At 39.2% G+C, this 20,461-nt stretch overlaps 1 protein-coding gene across 1 annotated transcript in view; it reads left to right on the top strand.

The window, feature by feature from the left end:
• Positions 1–20,461, top strand: part of RGS6 (regulator of G protein signaling 6) — a 215,153-nt gene that overhangs the window by 133,751 nt on the left and 60,941 nt on the right. Inside the window, exon 4 of the mRNA XM_072428837.1 lies at positions 20,020–20,070. Within this exon, the coding sequence (XP_072284938.1) occupies positions 20,020–20,070 (51 nt within the window). The remainder of the gene's footprint in view (positions 1–20,019; positions 20,071–20,461) is intronic.

The following is a 20,461-nucleotide window of genomic DNA, read 5'->3' as shown; positions in this document are numbered from 1 at the left end:
TAAAATAAATTTGTCAACACAGCCTTTTACGCAGCCCAGCTGGAGCCTCCGAGCTGGGCAGAGCACTGCCCCTTCCTGGGAAATAACTGGTCAACAACCCTCACCGAATTCATTAGCTTCATCCAGAGGCTAATGTCACTGTGATCCCAAGGGATACATGGCCGAACCGCTTTCTGCTGCCGGAACTGCTCATCATAACGTAGCCACGCCATCTTTCCATAGACACACTGCGTCTCCCTGATAGCATCCAAAAAAAATAAGTAAGGCCAAGCACTTTCCACCGCCCGCTCCCCTATCACACTGCCCAGAATACCAGAAGCCTGCAACCAATTACCGAAAGTCCTAGGGTTCAACCGATACCAATGCGCTTCCGCCTCCTCCCTGCTCAAATCCCCTGGGGCCCCCTTATCTAAGTTGAAACATTCCAGCGGCAAAAGAGAGAAGATATCTATAGACTCACCCTGCCAGATTCGTTCCTTCACCTCAGCTTTGAGGTGGGCCCCTCAAAGCACACATGCTCTGGCAGCATCCACAACACTTACCTTCTCCGCTCCAACGAGCCCCACCCCTCATGGACCAGGGAGGTCAACACCTACATCCAGCGTTGCATCCTGCTTGGCCCAGTGCTGTCCTGTTTCCGCCTGTACCCAACTGCCCCCCATCCTCACCCTTTAGGGCTAAGGCACATTAGAGGCCTTGACCTCCGAGGCCAACACAACTCAGGACCCCCAGACACAGGGTCCTGAGTGACCCAACCTTCCTGCACTAAAGCCTGTACCCATTCTATATCAGGGGCACCTGCTGCAGGTTTCAGCTGCTCTAAAAGGGTGTTGAGTAAGCTCACCAAATCCCTAAGCATTGTGATGCCCTTTCACCCTTGATCTATCCATTTTAACACCTATTTCTCCACTCCAACCCCACACATCACCCCACTATCTTACTCCACCCTTAATCTATGTTAACCCCTTCATGACTGGTTCTCAATAGCTATATTTATGCTATATGTGGTATTTTGGAGTGGTGCACTCCATGTGCTGTTATTAGCCCTTCCCTTTTTCTGTCCCTCTCTTCAGCCCCAATCAAAAACTCACCAGTTTATGGAGCTGAGAACATGAGTATGGTTTTGAATTGTGCATCAAGACTAAAAGGACAACATAGATAACAATGTAGGGGTCAAAGGAAGGAACTAGGGTGTGACTAGGACAAGTGGAATCTGACACTCATGGAAGTGTTAAATTCTAAAGTATGTCATGTAAGTTTCAGCCCTGGAATAGAATAAAGGTAGGAGACACACACCACTGGATGAATATATGACCTCTTTTACTGCAAGGAACTACTTATATTCACAATATATTCCACAACAGAAATAAAATATAAAAAAATATAAAAAATATATGTTGCCTCCTCAGCCTTGATGCACAGTACAGAATAACACGAGTAACTACAACTCTGGGCCTTTACAAATAATTGTCTTCTTATTTATGGCCTCTTACATTGCAGACATGTTTGCCAAAAGCTTCCACATGCTGCTTAGGTTTCCACACTGCTGGGAGGTTAATAAATTAAGCTACTATCTCTGTTATGAAGAATTGTTTCTCTTGAGGCTACTATTCTCTAGGATCATAACATGAATTCCTATTTTGCCACTTGGAAATGCATCCCTCGGGTGCATGGTTTGATACTTTAGTGTGTTTGAAATGCCTGTTATAATCCGCTTTATCTTAGAATAAATACTTATCTTGCATGTTCTTTTGATGATAGTACTTATATTTTGTCACATATCCAGAGACTAATTAGCAAACAGATGTACCTACACTTAACCTTATACCTTCCTTATAAATCAAATCTTAGTAACCATAATTTAATGGCTCAGCATTTCTCTAAAGAGTTTTTATATTACTTTTTTTTTAATACTTTTAACGCATATGTATACCACAGTTTTTACATTGCCCTTTTTGCATGAATCAGCTTGTATTTAGTGAACACAGAGGAAGGGAGGAGAAATCCTGCAATGACAAGACAGCAATTTAAGCAATTTAAGCACTTTTTAGCGAGGATTTCCAAACTGCATACACATACACATACCATTTGACAGCAGTTGGTGCTAGAAGCAACTACAGACATCACTCTCTGGAATACAAATCCACCTTACACTCTTTACCAGCAAAAGTATCCTTTTGCTTGATAATGTACCGTATTCACAATACTCAGAATCATAGAAGCACGTCATTCATTACTATACTATCCTCAATCAAATCACCAGGGTTCAGAAATAGTTGGAGTGCCCCAAATATTTGATAAAGGAACCCTCCTAGGACAGCTGTGCTTGATACATTTATCAATTTAGATTACAAACACCGTCATTTATGTGTTGCCCTTTGTCACATTTTGGAATAGTACCCATTCTTCTTGTATGATTAAAGGAAATGAGGAATGATTTCCCCTAAAGGAAAATATAAAAGTAACTAGAGTCTCATTTTAAGTAGTCTTTTATCTTGTTTAATAGTCAGTCAGTCTTGTTTAATGAAAACTCTCATGATAACTACAGTGACACATTTGAAATGTTTAAAAAAATGAAAACTGCCATAAAAGGGGGAACAGTTCATAATATAGCCTGTTCCCCTCAAATTAATAATAATAATATTGGGAAACAGGATTTCTATAGCGCCGACATATTATGCAGCGCTGTACAATAAATAAGGGATGCAAATGACAGATAGGTACAGACAGTGATACAGGAGAAGGAGAGGACCCTGCCCAGAAGAACTTACAATCTAGGAGGTGGGGGACGAACCATAAGAACAACTGATCTTGCTTGAAATTTCAGTTGATTTCAAGTTTGCAACCTGAAAGAGTTAAGACATTTCCTTGAGTGGCTTTGTAAGATGATCCTCAGGCATATTTCAGACATGTTTGACATATAGCTTTACTGTCATTTAGACTTAACAATATAAGGTCTGTTTCATATGAATATTGGAGGAACATTGTTCAATTCCTTGAGGTGTAGCCTTATATACTTTAATGTCATGGGTTGTTTGAGGGTGTGCTTGATCACAGGCACCGCCTTCTGCCACACTGCCACAATTTTAATCTAAATGATTGAAACATACTTTACTCTTGCATGTTAATGCATTTACACATATATCAGAATGTAATAATAATTCTTGATGTGCATACAGGGAATATGTGCTAGCAGTTCAGATTTTCATCCAGACATTGTTGTACTGCTCTAATGCACTCCTCTGTAATTTGATTGTTCTGAAATTTGCCTGCTGGTGAGACAAGATCACCATCTTTGTTCCCTTCCAACCACAGATTGTCAGGTTTTACATAGCACCAATTGGATTCAAATATACTTTGGAAGTATGTGTATGATGCAGGAAGGATAAAGAAGAAAATTTACATATCACAAACTTCAAGGAGTATTCTCCCATTGAAGACCTGTGTAGTTATTCTGTATGGAATTTTTCAGAACTTAAAAAAAGGAAAATTTAACCTTGCTTATTTTACTACATAGGGCCCAATTTATTTAAGCTCCCAGGGCTGGGGAAGATACTCTTTCTTCTGCGAACCTGGGTGATCCAGAAAACCTGGAATAGATTATCTAAGTCATTTGCTATTTGTTAGCTTTTTTAAAAATCCTGGACCAGATCCATTCCAGGTTTGATAGATCATCCAGGTTTAATGAAAGTATATCTTCTCTATAGTACGAATAGCTCACTTGTTTATTTCACTTGTTGCCAACAATTGACCTTTAATGATTTAAATAACTTAATTTTGTCTAATAACATGGCTATGACAGAACAAGCAATATTCTGCAATAACATTTTATTCTATGAATGATAATGTCATATATGAGCATTCTTAGAAAACAGAAAGCAGTTTAGTATTTGTACAATGTATTAACAATTATGTTTATCCATTAATATGTGTAATAATGTTTGAAGCATGATTATAATACAATTCCTTATTTACAGTATTCCTGCTACAGCAGGCCATATTACTTTTGTATGTAAGGCATAAATTATGAATATGTTTATACACAAGGGTGACTAAAAGGTTTAAGCCATGCAGCCATGGTGTAGTAATGAACCTGTGTTTTCATATATGGGGCTGTAACTAATGGTGTCTCCTCCAAATCCAGCAACTTCTATTCTGGGAATAACATTAATGTGTACTCAGAAATTCAGAATGTTCTGGACTGGTATGTTTAAATCATTTTTGAGTGGATATTGATCTTCACATACAAATCAAAATGGACTTGCATAGGTTAGCTGTATATGTCCCACCATTAGTGTTTCTTTTTTGCTGAGTAGTAACTTACTATAAATACACAGATATGTGCATAATTTTTTGCATATCTTTTTTAGTGCACACAAAACACCACACATGTATTTTCAAAAAATCTTTGGATTTTTAAAAGATAAAAAGGTTTACTACATATAGTGTCTGCATTTTTGGCTTCAGATAGAGTGGCAAGAAGTCAGAACCCTTGTTTGGTTTAATGTTCACACGCAAATAAAGCTGTGCTTATCATCTAGAGCAGCCATTCTTAACTAGGGTTTGCTGTTGGGTTCATTGGACTATTGAACATTGACTATCCATTTGATGTTATTCGTACCTTTATGGTGCCTGGGTCAATATAACTTGGCAGAGCCAACAATTTTTTTTTTTTTTTAGTTGGCTGTAAAGCTGACATAATGACCAATACTTTAACAGAAGCATTCTTTTAACCGTATGACCACTAAAAGACATTTTTTCAATGACTCTCAATTAATTGGTTTTAGCAGTGAAAATTATTTCAAGAGTTGGTAATTCATGTCAACTCTCCACACACTCAAATACATGTACACAATAATTGTTTTCCTAAGCAGCAATCAAACCACTACTAATTGTTTAAAATAAAGGATCATAGTTTACAAAAAACTGCAGTGTTTTGCACATGACAGTTTATCATGGCAAAGTGTTCTCTAATAAACAGTTCCTTACAATAACAACCCCACAAAACGTCCTGCAGTGGCTGCTGTAAAGTGACACTGCAACAAAATAAAATTATACCCAGACCAATTCTTAATTACGCATCTGTTTATTTCTGTTTTAACCCCACAACAACTAAATCTGCCTCAGACTTTACAAATCTGGTGCAGTTAGTGACTCAGGAACTCAGACACACAAGGCATTAATACATTGGGGGCATTTGTTAGGCAAATCTGCAAAAATTTAGACTGCCTTTCACTTACCTAAATTTCTACAACAATTGTACATTGAATTTGTGACCTATGGTTCTGAATTATTGGGCAGCTAACTACAACAGATTTGCAAAGCCTATGACAGATTATTTACTGAAGATGGGACAGATTATCATGTTAAACAGACACATATTAAGGAAGTGCCCAGGTTCAGGTTTAATTCAGTCACAGTCCTTCTTTACAAGAGCCAGAATAGGAATGTTTTACTCAATCTGTTGTTTAACATAGCCTTGTTGTGAGTCAGTATTATTAATGTCCCTCACTGTATTGGGTTGATGTAATACAGACTACTGTAACACTACATAAATACTTTCAGAAATTAAGTTCCAATGTGAGTCAACAAATTATATACTCCCATATTCTTCTTCTCCATTTTTAATGAATCAGGATCTTTAAGTAAACCCACACCACTCAGAACATTCAATTAAGTCTCTACCCTCCCCTGAGGAAGACACACGGTGAAATGTGTCAGAAAAATGACACAACTTAATTTCTGAAAGTGTTTCTGTTAACTATTGGACAGATATCACACATCCAATATGTGGTTTATTTTGATTGTTTGCTCAGTCGAGCTCTGCCTCTGTCTGCTTAGAATGTTTAATTCCATGAGTTTTCAGTAAATTATATTTGTTGCCATAAAAAGCCATTCTTCCTTATTTCTTTGATACATGCATTATTCTAGATGTTTATTATGTTAACGGAAATATTTTAGAATATTTTGGAGGGGAAACATCCCCTCTCCAGTCTAATGTTTATCAGAAATATTTTAGAGCTAAAAAAATAAATAAAAGTATTCATAAACAACGTCGGACAACCTCAGTACACAGCATGTCAGATTTTCGTCCGAGAATCATCTGACGTCTACATAGTCTTTCTTCTACTTTCATATAGCCCAATACAACCACATTACTCATCTATTCCTATGGCAGGCATTGCTGCTTTTGATTTATACTGTGTGTGTGAAACAGTAGTACTAGTACTAGTGGGTGAAAAGTAGTCTACAAATTGTGGGGGGGGGGGGACAGTTTAATAGTAGGCAGAAAGCATTATTATTATTAATATTATTAATATTATTATTATTATTATTATTATTAAGCAGGATTTATATAGCACCAACATATTACGCAGCTCTGTACATTAAACAAGGGTTGCAAATGACAGTCTAATACAGACAGTGATACAGGAGGAGAGGACCCTGCCCCGAAGAGTTTACAATCTAGAAGGTGGGGGAAGTCTCACACAATAGGATAGGAGATATGTAGTGTTGGGAAGTAGTGATAGTTTCAGAGAGACAGAAGAAAATGAGTTGGCAAGTTTGAAAAAATGGGTTTTGAGTGCTCTTTTAAATGAGCAGAAAGTAGGAGCAAGCCAAATAGGAGGAGGAAGACCATTCCAGAGAGTTGGGGCAGCTCTAGAGAAGTCTTGTATCCGTGCGTGTGACGAGGTTATGAGTGAGGAAGTCATTAGTAGGTCACTGGAGGAGCGGAGAGAGCGGCTGGGGGAGTACTTTTTTACCAGGTCAGAAATGTAAGTGGGACAATAACTGTGGAGGGATTTGAAGGCAAAGCACAGGAGCTTGATTTTGATTCTAAGGTGAAATGGAAGCCAGTGTGGAGATCTGCAAAGAGATGCAGCAGAAGAGGAGTGGTGGGAAGGATTGATGAGTCTAATTGCAGCATTCATATTAGATTGTAGAGGAGAGAGTCGGGTTAGTGGAATACCAGAGAGGAGGAGGTTACAGTAGTCCCGACAAGAGATGATAAGAGCATGTACAAGGAGTTTGGTGGTCTGATGTTGCATAGGTGAAAGTGACAGGATCTGGAAATGTTCTGAATATGGGGGTAAATGAGAGGGCCGAGTCAAAGGTGACACCAAGACAACATGCCTGAGTGGAGACCCGAATAACAGTGTTGTTAACAGTTAGATGTATGTCTGGGGGAGATTTGAGATTTGAGGGGGGGGATGATGATGAGTTCTCTTTTATCCAGGTTGAGTTTCAAAAATCGGTCAGATGTCCATAATGAGATGGCTAACAGGCAGCATGAGACCTTATCCAGGACTGAGGGAAACAAGTCAGGGGTGGACAGATAGATTTGAGAAAAAAGCATTATTTTTATTTAATTCAGAATTGCTCTATTTAATATAAACAGGGAAAACAACAATGTAAAGGTTTGGAATAGTAAGATTAGTGAAGCTGACTGGTACGGCAAACATTTCAAACTGATCTGCAAACAACATTTATAGTGGTATAGCAGTACTAGTGTCTTTCTAGTATTCTCACTAACATTTCCTTAAGTTAGCAATAGTAGACTCCAGCTTTCAGAAAACAGAAATTATATTCAGTATATATATATATATATATATATATATGTATATGCACATGGGCAATACACACAAAAAAAGAAATGTTCCGTACTAGGTCTTGCCTAACAAATCTGTTTTCTCTGTTAAATGGTTGTCAGAAGAATACTATTAACATGAAATCAAGAGAAAACAGTAAACATCTACATCTAGAAATATTTTCCCATAAATTCGCCTTTGGCAAAATAAATGTACAATATAAACTTTTCTTGTAAGTATGCCAATTGCAGTCTTTATTTAGAACATTGTGCTTTTACCTTAGCTTGCTAGAATAGATTTTTGTGATGTGTAAGTACACATGAACTGGCTATTTGCCGAGCCGAATTCACCCTACTGTCTTTCAAAGGCACTTGGATTTAAATGGTCTATATGTAGTAGTCCGATTTTTTTAGTCTCTAACCTTGTGTTGTATTGCTGTGCTGTTAACACTGAAGTCAACAGCACAGCCTGCAAAATATTTTACTACACCATTAGGTCAAACCAAAAATGACAGACATAATGAAGAGCAGGAAGGTTTAAACTAGTACATCCTCATAGCATTCTCTACATGGTAAATCTGAAACCATTAAAAGTTTTAAAGTAACAATATTTATTCATGTATTTAAAAAGATCAATAAAGAATAATGCTCCCATAGTTTGACAGGGGATGGTCACTCTCACACATTTAAATTGCTGAATTTAGGGCTGCCCATATATGAATCCAATTTCCTATTTGAGCAGTCCATTCGTTTGTTGTACAAAATCTATACTATGTCTATATTTCAACTTTATTTCTAAATTCGATCAACCAAAAGATATGAATATCGAGCACAGAGTCTAAAGAACCTCGATTAGTCAGTTCAGTTCATAAAATTCATCATGCACACATACCCTTAGGCTGGTCATACCCAGGTTAATTTTCCTACTTGGTTAAGCAGTCTATTCAACCATTTCCTAGAATCAATCATACATTGGGTCTGATTTATTAAAGTTCTCCAAGGCTGGAGAAGATACGCTTTTGTCAGTAAACCTGGGTGATCCAGCAAACCTGGAATGTATCTGGTCCAGAAATAAAAACATTTGATAACAAATAGCAACTTACTTTTAAGAAATTGATAGAACTAATGGTCCACCAAGAGGGCAAGCCCTATATTTTTCTAATTGTAGAGTGCCTAGCCTGGAAAATAAAGGTATGGTCATGAAAGGAGAGAGAGGAAAGGCAGGCTTTCGTAGACAGGAAATATGCCTAATAAAATCTTTGAACTTTATTGAGTAATCAATTAACTGAACTGGACAGAGTTCTCCTGCACTAGACCTTCACTGACACAGTTTCTCTATTCTAGAGTAAGCTTAAAAATCATATCATGAGGTATCAGCAGTGTCTCAGTACCCAGCGTGTTTTGCCCTACAGGGCTTCCTCAGGGGATTGAGAGATCTTAACAATTGTAATACATAGTGTAATCAGCATAATTCAATTCAATCCACTTATATGTTAATCAGACCAAATATATAATTATACAATAAAAGGTTATGTCAAATATATATATTATTTTCTATAAATTTCATATAAGAAAACTGATTTGCTAAGTGCATTGCTGATAATTTGATCACAAAGGAAGTGCTTCCTATTCGTCAGAAGTAGGGTTCCTAGTGAAGATAATAACCAAGTAGTTCGGATGTGCTAACAAAAGAAAAGGTATAAAGGGATTAGAAAGGGTTAACCCATATCCAGTATATTTAAAATTATAATTAACGTTAATATGTCTCTTACTTGATTGCCGGTGGTTATTTAAGGGGAATTTCCTGGGATTTTGAATGTCACTTAGTAGTTCTTAATGGATCTAAGCACCCCTCCTAGTCTGCTAGTTAAAGAGCTTATCTGGAGATTGTTAAGAAAGAAAACATTTCTTATAGGTATTAGGTTGGAATTACTTGTATAGAAATACATATAAGTTGGCTAGACAAATATGACATTGTACTTACTTTACTTTTTAAATAGTATTTATTGACTTTCCAATGAAGGATTACGGTGTCTTGATTACGTCTGTAACATATAGTAATAAAGTTTTAGACATATAATCAACTCATAAACTAGAGATATCCAAAATGTCCACAAGAGGGCATATCCGACATATTCCCTTATATTAGACATTGGAACTGTCATATATTCTTAAATTCTCTTTTTAGTGACCCCTGGGAAAAAGTGATTATATATTTGTTATAATGTGTTTGTGTCAATACTGTATCAATTGAAAAACAAAAATAAAGAAAAGGATGTACCTTCAGTATTTTGATGTCTTTCTTAGTTGTTATACCACGTTGCATATGCAGCCAGGCATAGGTAAGGACTCTAAGGACAATATATGGGTGTGTTAGAGTTTTGTTATTCCATCTAACAGGATAGTGTGATGAAGAAAAACTACTTACAGTTTTACTCCTGCCTTGTCGTTTAGTGGTTAGGGCAAGCCTTTGGCAGTCGTCCAAACAGGGACTGATGCAGCCTTTGGTCCGCCTCTAAACTGGTTAAACCCATGAGTCTGATTAAGGTACGGCACATGCGCTGAGGTCAGCGCATGCGTAGTGTTGCTGTAAATAACAAACCTAGGATGGGCAACTTCTGCCCATCCTCGGAATTTTCATTGTGAATAAAGTTTCCTGTTGTAAATGTGTGTATTGCTGTTTACTGAAGGCGGATCACATTTGTTTCCCCCCTTATAAGAAGATTGATGAAGTTCTGTGATTTAAACATCAATGGGCGGTGGCATACCTCCTGAAGGGAAGGGAATTTACATTTCCTACCCTCCTTTAAATCGCATTCACTTGCCAGCTGTCCAGAGTTTACGCTCTGGACTGGCAAGTCCTGGGCATCCACAAAAGTAGATTCCCAAACAGTCGATGAGGGGGCAAGCCAGTATCCCTATAATCAGGATTTGATTCACCAACACATCATAAATACAGGGTGCTTCTGTCCCTCGTAAGGCAGGTGGTGGGCGGGGGAAGAAAAAAAAAGTATAAGGGAATCTCGGTTTAAGTGTGACTTATTCGTGTAATAAAAATGATTACTGGATTGTTGTTTGGTTAATTTAGGATACCATTTGTAATCCCCTTATAAATTTTATTCCTACCATGAAGTAGGATACTATATAGTAATTGTTAGGTAATTGTGATTACTTCTCAGTTTGTTAAATGGTGTTTAAATAATCAGCATACCATAAGAGTTAATTGCAATACATGATATCACATACAGTGTGAAATATATCTTAGTATACAAGGGGACATAATTATAGGGATATGTCTATCACAAAATTTATTATAAAATGCACAAAACCTAATGATAATAATAAATCTAATCATTTTTTACCAACATAAACACAATTGTTGTGATAAGGATAGTATGATTAAAGAGATAGATCAGTGTTGTCCTTTGTATACATAGCTGATGTAAAGTAGTGGTAAGTCTGTTATAGAAAGGGTTTAAACGAAAGCACATCATTCAAACCCAATGGTGTAGTTGCGTTCAATGAAAAGATCCATCTTGTTTCTAAACATAACAGCGTATTATCCGTGTCAAAACCTCTGGGGTTAGGTAAGACCTGTTCTAAGGCAGTAAAAGATATACTATTACTGTCAAAGTTGTGACGTGTGCCCACGTGGTTGCTGATTGGGGTCATCATCTTTCCTGTGGTAATAGCGTAGATGTGTTTGTAAATTCTTTTGCAGAATGCTCTCTTATTCTTCCCGACGTAGAAGCTACCGCATTTACAAGTGATAAGGTATATCACGCCAGTTGAACAATTTACATGTTGTCTAAATTACATGTGTTGAGTATTGTTTGGAAATTAACAATTTGTTGTTCTGTAAATCAAGAAATTCCCACTGCTCTGGATGACCTGATCTCCCTGGCCACCCAGATTGATATAAACGTTTCCAGGAGCATTTCCATGAGAAATCCATGAGAAATCTGACTCCCGCAAGGTCCTCTCAGCACGACTAGCTCCATCCTTCCAGTGGCCTCTGGAACCTCCAGTCCCCCCTGTTTTTCCTTCATCAGAAGTACCCATGCAACTGGGCTGCTCACCTCTGTCTCCAGAGGAGAGATCCGGGCGCCTATCCTCAGGTCTCTGTGGACCTGTGGATTGAAAGGTCACTTTATTAAACTCTGCCCACAGAGGCCAGGAAACTTAAACGCCTAGTGTGCTCTGAGGGGGGCATGCTAAGTCACTCTTCTCTCCCCTCCACTCAGTGTCCCTCAACACCAATTCAGCTCAACCACCATAAGACGTCCATACTTGTCCTGAAGGCTTTTATCAACTCTGGGGCAGCTGGCAATTTCATCTCTGCTACCCCTGTCAAGGAGTGCTCCTGGCCTACAGAGCCACTGACTCAACCTCTGCGTATCTCTGCGGTGGATGGAACCACTCTGTCCTGTGGACTAATCCTTTTCCTAACTTTGCCCATGAAAATGTCTGTAGGTGTGCTACATCAGGAAACCATCACCTTCCTGGTGCTTCCCCAGGCCCTATTCTGGGACTCCAATGGCTTCAACAACACTCTCCAGTGTTAGATTGGTCTACTCCAGAGGTATTGGCTTGGGGCCCCTCTTGCCACTCCACTCCCAGTGTTTGACTAAGCTCAAGCCTCTCAAGCCGCTCACTCTCTCCACGTCGGAGGTTGCTCCATCCATCCTTACTCAGTACTTGGACTTTCAAGACGTCTTTTCCAAATACCACGCCATGCAGCTTCCTCCTCACTGCTCCTCTGACTGTGCTATAGAACTCATACCTGGTTCCACACCTCCCAGAGGGCGGGTATACCTTCTCAGTCTCCCTTAGACTAAGGCTATGAGTGAGTACATCCCCTTCTGGTGCAGGATTCTTCCTCTCGTTCAGAAGAAAGATGGCACTCCCCGCCCCTGCATTGACTATCGCGGTCTGAATGCTATCACGGTTAGGAAGCATTGCCGCTTATCCCCAAACTTTTTGACTGTCTCCGTGGTGCCCTGGTCTTGATCAAACTGGACCTCCAAGAGGCCTGTAACCTAATTTGGATTAAGGAGGGGGACGAATGGAAGACAGCATTTAATACCAGGGATGGCCATTATAAATATCTGGTGATGCCCTTTGGTCTCTGTAATGCCCCGGCTGTCTTCCAACACTTTGTCAACGAGGTATTTTGTGACCTGCTTTACATCTGTGTTGTGGTCTATCTGGATGACATCCTGATTTTTTCCCCTGACCTGCCCTCTCACAGACAGCATTTCCGCCTGTTCCTACAAAGACTCCGAGACAACAGACTCTAGGCGAAGGGTGAAAAGTGCCTGTTTTAACTCCCCAAAGTGCCCTGGGCTATATTGTCTCCAAAGAGGGTCATTCCATGTATCCTGAAAAGGTTTTGGCTATTTCTAACTGGCCGCTACCCTGCGACCTTAAAGCCACTTAGCGGTTCCTGGGCTTCACTAACTATGCTGGTAGCTCCCATCACTGCCCTGACCCTGAAGGATGCTGACCCCAAGAACTGGCCCTCTGAGGCTATTGAGGCCTTTCATGCTTTGAAGCAAGCTTTCCTTTCTGGTCCTGCTCTGGTTAGGCCAGATGTGTCCAAACCCTTTTCTATTAAAGTTAACGCCTCCTCTGTTGGAGTGAGGGCTCCTCCCTTTTAGACCTCCACTGGAGCAAGACGCCCATGTGGATTGTTTTCTAGGAAGTTTTCCCCAGCAGAAAAGAATTATTCCTTTGGAGACAGAGAACTCCTGGCTATCATGTTAGCTTTGGGGAATGGTGTTACCTTTTGGAGGGTTCCCCTCACAAAATCACTATTTTTACTGACCACAAAAACCTTCAGCATCTGTATTCTGCTCGCCGTCTCAACCCCCCCCCCCCCAAGCCAGTTTGTCTTTATTCTTTTCTCGTTTTGATTTTGTGAATACTTTTAAACCCGGTTCCACCAACTCATGAGCAGATGCACCTTCTAGCTCATTTGATCCTGAGACTGTTGCGGAGCCAGAGTTTATCATCCATCCAGCCCGCATCCTGGCCTTCACCTCTATCCATGAATCAGTTATCTCTCCTGGTAAAGCCTTGGTGCCTCCTCAACTCCACACCAAAATATTACCTTGGATACATGACGTGAAACTTTCTGGTCATCCAGGTGTTCACAGATTGTACACTTTTCTCTCCTGACAGTACTGGTGGCCCAATCTTTGTAAAGATGTGACAGACTATGTCAAGGCCTGTGCTGTCTGTGCTTTAACAAAGTCTGCCACCTGCGCTCCTGCAGGCCCACTTCTTCCACTACCTATTCCCACAGAAACTTGGTGTCATCTATCACTGGATTTTATCACTGATACTCCTCCTTCTGATGGCTGTACTGTTATTTGGGTCGTTGTGGGTGATTTTTCTAAAATGGCCCATTTTGTACCTCTTTCAGCTTTACTATCGGCAGCAGCATTAGTGCCAGTCTTTATTCAAGAAATTTTTTGGCTTTATGGCATGCCCACTCATATCGTCTCTGATCATGGGGTACAATTTACTTCATGTTTCTGGAAGGGCTTCTGCAAATCCCTGGACATTTCTGCAGAGTTCTCCTCAGCTTACCACCCGCAAACCAATGGACAGATGGAAAGGGTCAATCAGTCCTTGGAACAATATCTTCGAGCCCTAGTATCTGCCCACCATGACGACTGGGTGGCTCTGCTACCTTGGGCAGAGTTTGCCCACAATAATCATGTTTGCACCAGCACCAAGGAATCGTTATTTTTTATTGTCTATGGCAAACATCCTGGCCCTCCGTCTCCTATACCCTGCTCTACCTGCTCTGTGCTCTGCAGAGGGACTTCAACCGTATTTGGGCCTCAACATCAGAACACCGCTGTTACAGGAAGTTTGCTAATCCGCATCACCATAAGGCACCTCTTCTTCAACCTGGGGACAAAGTCTGGCTATCCATCAGGAATACTCATTGCAAGGTGCCTTCTCTAAAGTTTGCTCCGCGTTTCATCAGACCTAATGTCATTTCTGCCCACCTTACCCAGTTTATTATATGTTATACCTTCCTCCACATCTCAAGCTGCCCAGTGCTTTCCATGTGTCTTTACATAAGCCGTTGGTCCTAAATCGCTTTTCTCGTCCCTCTCCACTGGCTACTCCTGCAACTGATTCTTCTCAGGAATATGAAGTCCATCAAATTTTGGATTCCAAAATTTCTCATAAAAACCTCATGTACCTAATTGAATGGAAAGGTTTTTGCCCAAAGGAGAGATCATGGGTTCCTGCTGCAGATGTGTCTGCCCCTCTTGTGGCTAAAAAGTTTCACTTCCACTTCCCCTTGAAACCTGGACCTCGGTGGGTGGGGAGTTCTGATGCTGGGCATGCCTCTGTTTCCAAGCTTTATTCTGTCCAATCCGCTGGCCAATCAGAAAATAGCCTCTTGACCAGCCCTGGCTATTTAGCTAGCTCACACACTGTACTCGAGTTCGTGCAATGTGTCTCCATTGTGCCCAGCCCCTAGTTCTGTGTGCTAGTTCCTGTTCACCTGGTGCCTAATTCAGTGTTTCCTTTGTCCAGCTCCTGCATTAACTTCTTTTTGTCCAATCTGTTGGTTCCCAGCCAACTTCCCTGTGCTGATTCAGTGTTCCTGTCTGGCTGTGGATATCCCTGATGCCTCCTGTTGCTTCCAGTGTCTCCTGTGTTCCTTGTGCCCGCAGTGGCCCCTCTGTCACTAGTGTCTGTCTCTCGGATCCTTGGCAATTGACCCCTGGCATGTGACCTGACGTCTTTTGCTTGCTGCCTGCCTTGACTCCGGCTTTCCTGAACTATCCTTCTGCTTTGTGATTTGGTACTGTGTTTTGGCCACCTTGGTATGCCCAAAGACCGCAACCTGGCAGTGACCAGCGGCGCAACATCCTCACCATCAAAGGCTCTGGAGAAAACCTGGTTACTGCTTAGGCTCTGCGCCTTGGACCTTCTCACATCACCTCCAAAAATCCAGTACTCATTTTTAAAAAACATGAATAAGTCACACTTAAACCGAGATTCCCTAATTCTCCCCCCCCCCCACCACCTGCCTTACGGGGCACAAGAGCACCCTGCATTTGGGGTGTGTTGGTAGGTCAAATCCTGAATATTGGGATACTGGCTTGCCCTCTCATGTCCTCTCTTGCCCTCCCCTGTTTGAGCATTTACTTTTTGGATGTCCAGGACTTGCCAGTCCAGATCGTAAGCTCTGGACACCCAGCAAGTGAAGGTGGTGTAAAAGAAGGGTAGGAAATGTAAATTCCATTCCCCTTGGGAGGTATACCACCGCCCATCGATGTTTGAATCCCAGAAATTCATCAATCTTCTTGTAAGGGACGGAAACAAACGCAATCCGCCCGCAGTAAACAGCAACATGCATGGGCATGTACAGAGGGAAATTTATTCACAATGAACAATATCGAGGATGGGCAGAAGTTGCCCATCCTAGGTTTGTCACTAACAGCAACACTGCGCAAGCGCTGACCTGAGTATAAGTATATTGTGAATTTTTTTTAAATATATAGATTTTTTAAATTTATTCAATTTATTGTTTTTACATGATTTTGTATTTCAAACTTTATTATACTCATACTATTATATTATACTGTAAAATAAATTTTCATGAAAAACAATGTACCGCTTTTAGACATATAAAACTGGAAAGAAATGAACCGCTAGGGAGGATAAGCATATGTCCTGTCTACAAAAGCCTGTCTTTCCTCTCTCTCCTTTTAAGGATTATACTTTTAAGAAATCCATTCCAGGTTTGCTGGATCACCCAGGTTCACTGATGAAAGTGTATCCTCTCCAACTTTGAAGAGCTTTATTAAACCAAGCCCATTGACTCTTCATATCTGATTTTGTCCAAAAGTATGTTGAATGTAAAATCAAAGGAACCTTGCATGGTTAGAATGATTGCACAACTATATGATGAGCTTGTCAGGCAACTTCACCAATTTTTATTTGGTCGAATTTTGTAGCATGCAACCTTGCATGCATCTTTATGAGTTGAGAGTTTGATCAAGTGAAAATATATTATATGCAATATATATATATATATATATATATATATATATATATATATTTATATTGAGCAGATGAGATTATGAGCACTAAGATGCAAAAATAAAAGAGAAAAACTGTTAAAACAGTATTGATAATCAATAAAATGTCACTTATTATTAAAATATGGTGTTTTATCCTTGTTGTCATTTTGTCAGTTTAGATCAAATTTATCGACCCTATATAAAAATGTAAATATTACAAATAGCAAAAAGTGAAAAATGTATGGAAACAACATTGTTAGCATTTAAATAAGAGGTGAAATACTTAAATATGATATTTTCAGGGTTAATTTTTTTAGGATCTATCTTTTGGCCCTAAAAAGGATAAACCAACCATGAACGAACTAACAAAGCAACAGTACATCATATTGTATATAACCTAGTGTTAAAGAATAACTTCTACTTGTTATAGAATAACTTGTCTTTTTTTGCTACAGGGTAAATTGAATTTAGTGTATATGAACAGCAGGCTGTATTTGCATGTTGCTAGTCCTTTAAAACACAGTAGCCTGCAGTCCTTGGCAAAGAATAGAGGCAGAAATAAAACTTGCATCAGTTGACCTGAAAGAGCTTGTACTTTACCTTTCTATAAAGAACGCTTGCTGTTCATACTTCCTTACTCCCACAAGACTTTATAGCCAAAGAGGAAGAAACCTGCTGGGCCTTGCTTTGATTGAACCCTCATTGTACTGTCCTTGACAGCCAAATAAAAGAGATATTCTTAGTAACAAATAATAGAGAAAAGGGATGAGGAAGGAAAACTTGCATCAAGATGTGATACACATATAAGATAGCAATACAGTTGGTAATCTACACATGCAGTGGCAACGTCCATAGACACAAGATGGACAATTAGGTCATAAACACATATGTTTGTGTTGAGCATTTATGTTCATGCAATAGGCAGAGAGTGGATGGAGAACCAACACCACCAATATCTTGGAATAACAAAAGCAGTTATTTTCCATCCTGATTAATCATTTATTCACATCATAAAGATCAGCTACAGAGTTGTACGTTGTTTATTTGCACCTTTTGTGGTTAAATTAAATCTTAGTAGGTTTCACTTTGCCTTAATGTTTTGGTGAGGATTTGTCCTATGTGAAGAAAATCAGTTTAGGAATCCTATTAATTGTTTTGTTATTTTTTTTTTTAGCAATTTGATAGCTAATAATTTCAGTATATCTTTTTATAATTTAGGAATTACGTGTAGAAAATCAGCAGGGTATGCCCTTAGGCTTGGGCAACCTAGAAAGGTTCCCCTAAATGATAAATAGGTGGTTGGTTTTTCTTGATGTAGTTTTTTCATAATTTAGGAATGTTACTTCAAGTAAAAACAAGTTTTTAAAAAGCCTATTTTAGCTTTCTTGTTGGTTATTTTACAACAGACCACAATGGGTTGATCTGGAAGTCCTAGCTTGCCCATCATTTGGATTACTTCCAACTTCCCGCTCTAAGATTTTTTATCCCTCTTTAAAATATGAGCTTTATGTTTGGGATCCTATCACGACCAGCCCTGACTTTTGTTAGGCTCATACCCCTTTAACCCAGCTTTGAGGAAATACCAAGTTCCACCCCGGCCTAGATACTTCTTAATTTAATTGGTGGCTTAAAGAGGACCTAAAATGTACATTTTACATAAAAGGGTAGACAACCCTTTTATTTAAAGTAAACATTGTATTTTTTTTTTAAGTGCAAGTTTGAATAAAAAGGGTGCAGCACCTCTCCTTTCTGTATTGATCACCACGAAAAAAAGCCTCCCAGAATGTCATGCATCCCAGGAGGGTCTTGGTTGCTCCTTCTGTGCATGCCCTGATCTCGGGCATATGCAAAAGGAGTCCTTTCATTAATGGAGGAAACAATTGCCGATCTCACGCATGCGTAGTGAGATTTTTTTCCCATCTACAACACCTGATCTCGTGCCTGCACAGTGCGGGATTGGGTGACACAGGAAGAAAAACTCGGAAAAAAAGAGGAGAAGATGTTGGCGCCCAACCCCAGGCCAAAGATGGATACCAGGATGACATGGAACTAAAACTAATAAATCTCCAGATGGATCTGCGGGTTTAAAGGTAAGTGTGTTTTTTGTTTTAAGTTTAGTTCCCCTTTAATAAAGGGGTTCGATAATTGGGGACCTAATATTTGGCTCAGCTTTACTTTAGGAGGTTTCTAAAGGTCAGATGTCTGTGCTCTCTCTCATCACTCTCCTCTAAGCTTACTTATATGACTTCTTGGGAAACTGATTTTGGAATAGCCTGGGAGCTGGAGGAGTAGTATGACACAGTGAGCAACCTCTCTAAAATCTCTCCAAATCTAATTGCCTAAGTTCTACACATTTCCTTGCCAGTAGTGCCAGAATGTGCTTTATTTAGTAAGATTTCAATACCTTTACCCAAAATTTCAAAAAATTAATTTGTTGTATCCTCTTAGCTGAATGTTTTGCTCTTGCAAAAGCCTGGAAATCTCCTGACATCACATGTGGTCAAATTAAAATTCAACTAGATTATGAGTAATTACAAACTCACCTGTGATCCAAGAGGCACTTTGTCTACTTTCAAATTCACATAGAACCCTTGGCAGGAATTTTGTTTGTTTGATACTCCACTTCCCTTCCCCTCCTTCCTTTAACACAGTTTCTCTTTTTTGGTGTGTGTGGTGGGGTTCATAAACTGCATGTTTTTGCACAGTTTAGTCTGCATGGGAAAAAAAATAATATGTTTTTGGGTGGCCTGCAACAAGGTTAGGAATATTGGACACATTTGTATTCCTGTTGTATCTGCTCTATGTAAGTTTAAAAGCATATACCATAAGCAAAGGGGGGTGCCATATTTGTTTGGTGCACAGAGGGCCTGGTTTAACTAAGCTGTCCAAGGCTAGAGAAAATATATTTTCCTCAGTGAATGTGGGTGATCCAGTAAACCTGGATGTTCTGTGTGTAAATTTCACATTGAACTGATGATGAGTTCTATTTGCTGGGTGGATGATAGACTACATTGTGTTTGTGCAATTAAATAATACATGATGCAGAAATGCCTTTTTTTTTTAAAGTGTTCTGTTTTTAATCTTGAATGTTTTTAGTAAGAAGAGAAAATATATGCTAACAATTTATACATTCCCTTCAATGTTCTTAAAATATGCTTGTTATTATTAATACCAATAAGTCACTAACTGATTTAACCCAATAATAAATGGTTAAACGTTTTCTTCCATATATCATAAACTGGTCAGTGGTGTCCATTAGGATATAATTTAAATTTCTTTGTCATTTTGATTGTATTTGATGTGTGTTTGCTTTTAGTTTACAATGTCTTCTAATTTCCAGTCAATTAACAACACTTTTTTTTCTTGTTTTAGGAGCAGACATTGTCCAGTGGTTAATGAAGAACCTCAATATTGAAGATCCAGGTAACTAAAACGCATGTAAATAAAGAAGTAAAATAAATTTGTAGGTACCACCTGGACTGTGGGTGCAATGTAAAGCCTTCTTAGTACCTAAACACATTGAAAAATTCAGCTTTTTCACTCTCCAAATCACCCTACAGCTCCATGTAAAGTTTCTTCAATACAGTTCTTCTTCCTTTTTTTTTCTTTCTTTCAAGTACAATCCCAAGAAATAAAATGTAATATTTTGCCCCTCACCAGTCAAATATGGCAGCTGCATTAATTTAATGTTGTTTTTTTTTTAAATCATATTCACTGTCCTATGGTGACAATGCTTACTCATTGTAATGCGTTGACAGGAATATTTTATATAGATATTTATCACCCTTAGGCTACTCACTCTCAGTTTGGACTA

Source organism: Pyxicephalus adspersus, chromosome 12 (genome assembly GCF_032062135.1).
Source record: "Pyxicephalus adspersus chromosome 12, UCB_Pads_2.0, whole genome shotgun sequence".
Taxonomy (NCBI): domain Eukaryota; kingdom Metazoa; phylum Chordata; class Amphibia; order Anura; family Pyxicephalidae; genus Pyxicephalus; species Pyxicephalus adspersus.
Note: the sequence above shows the minus strand (reverse complement) of the source record. Positions and strands in the feature narration are given on the sequence as shown.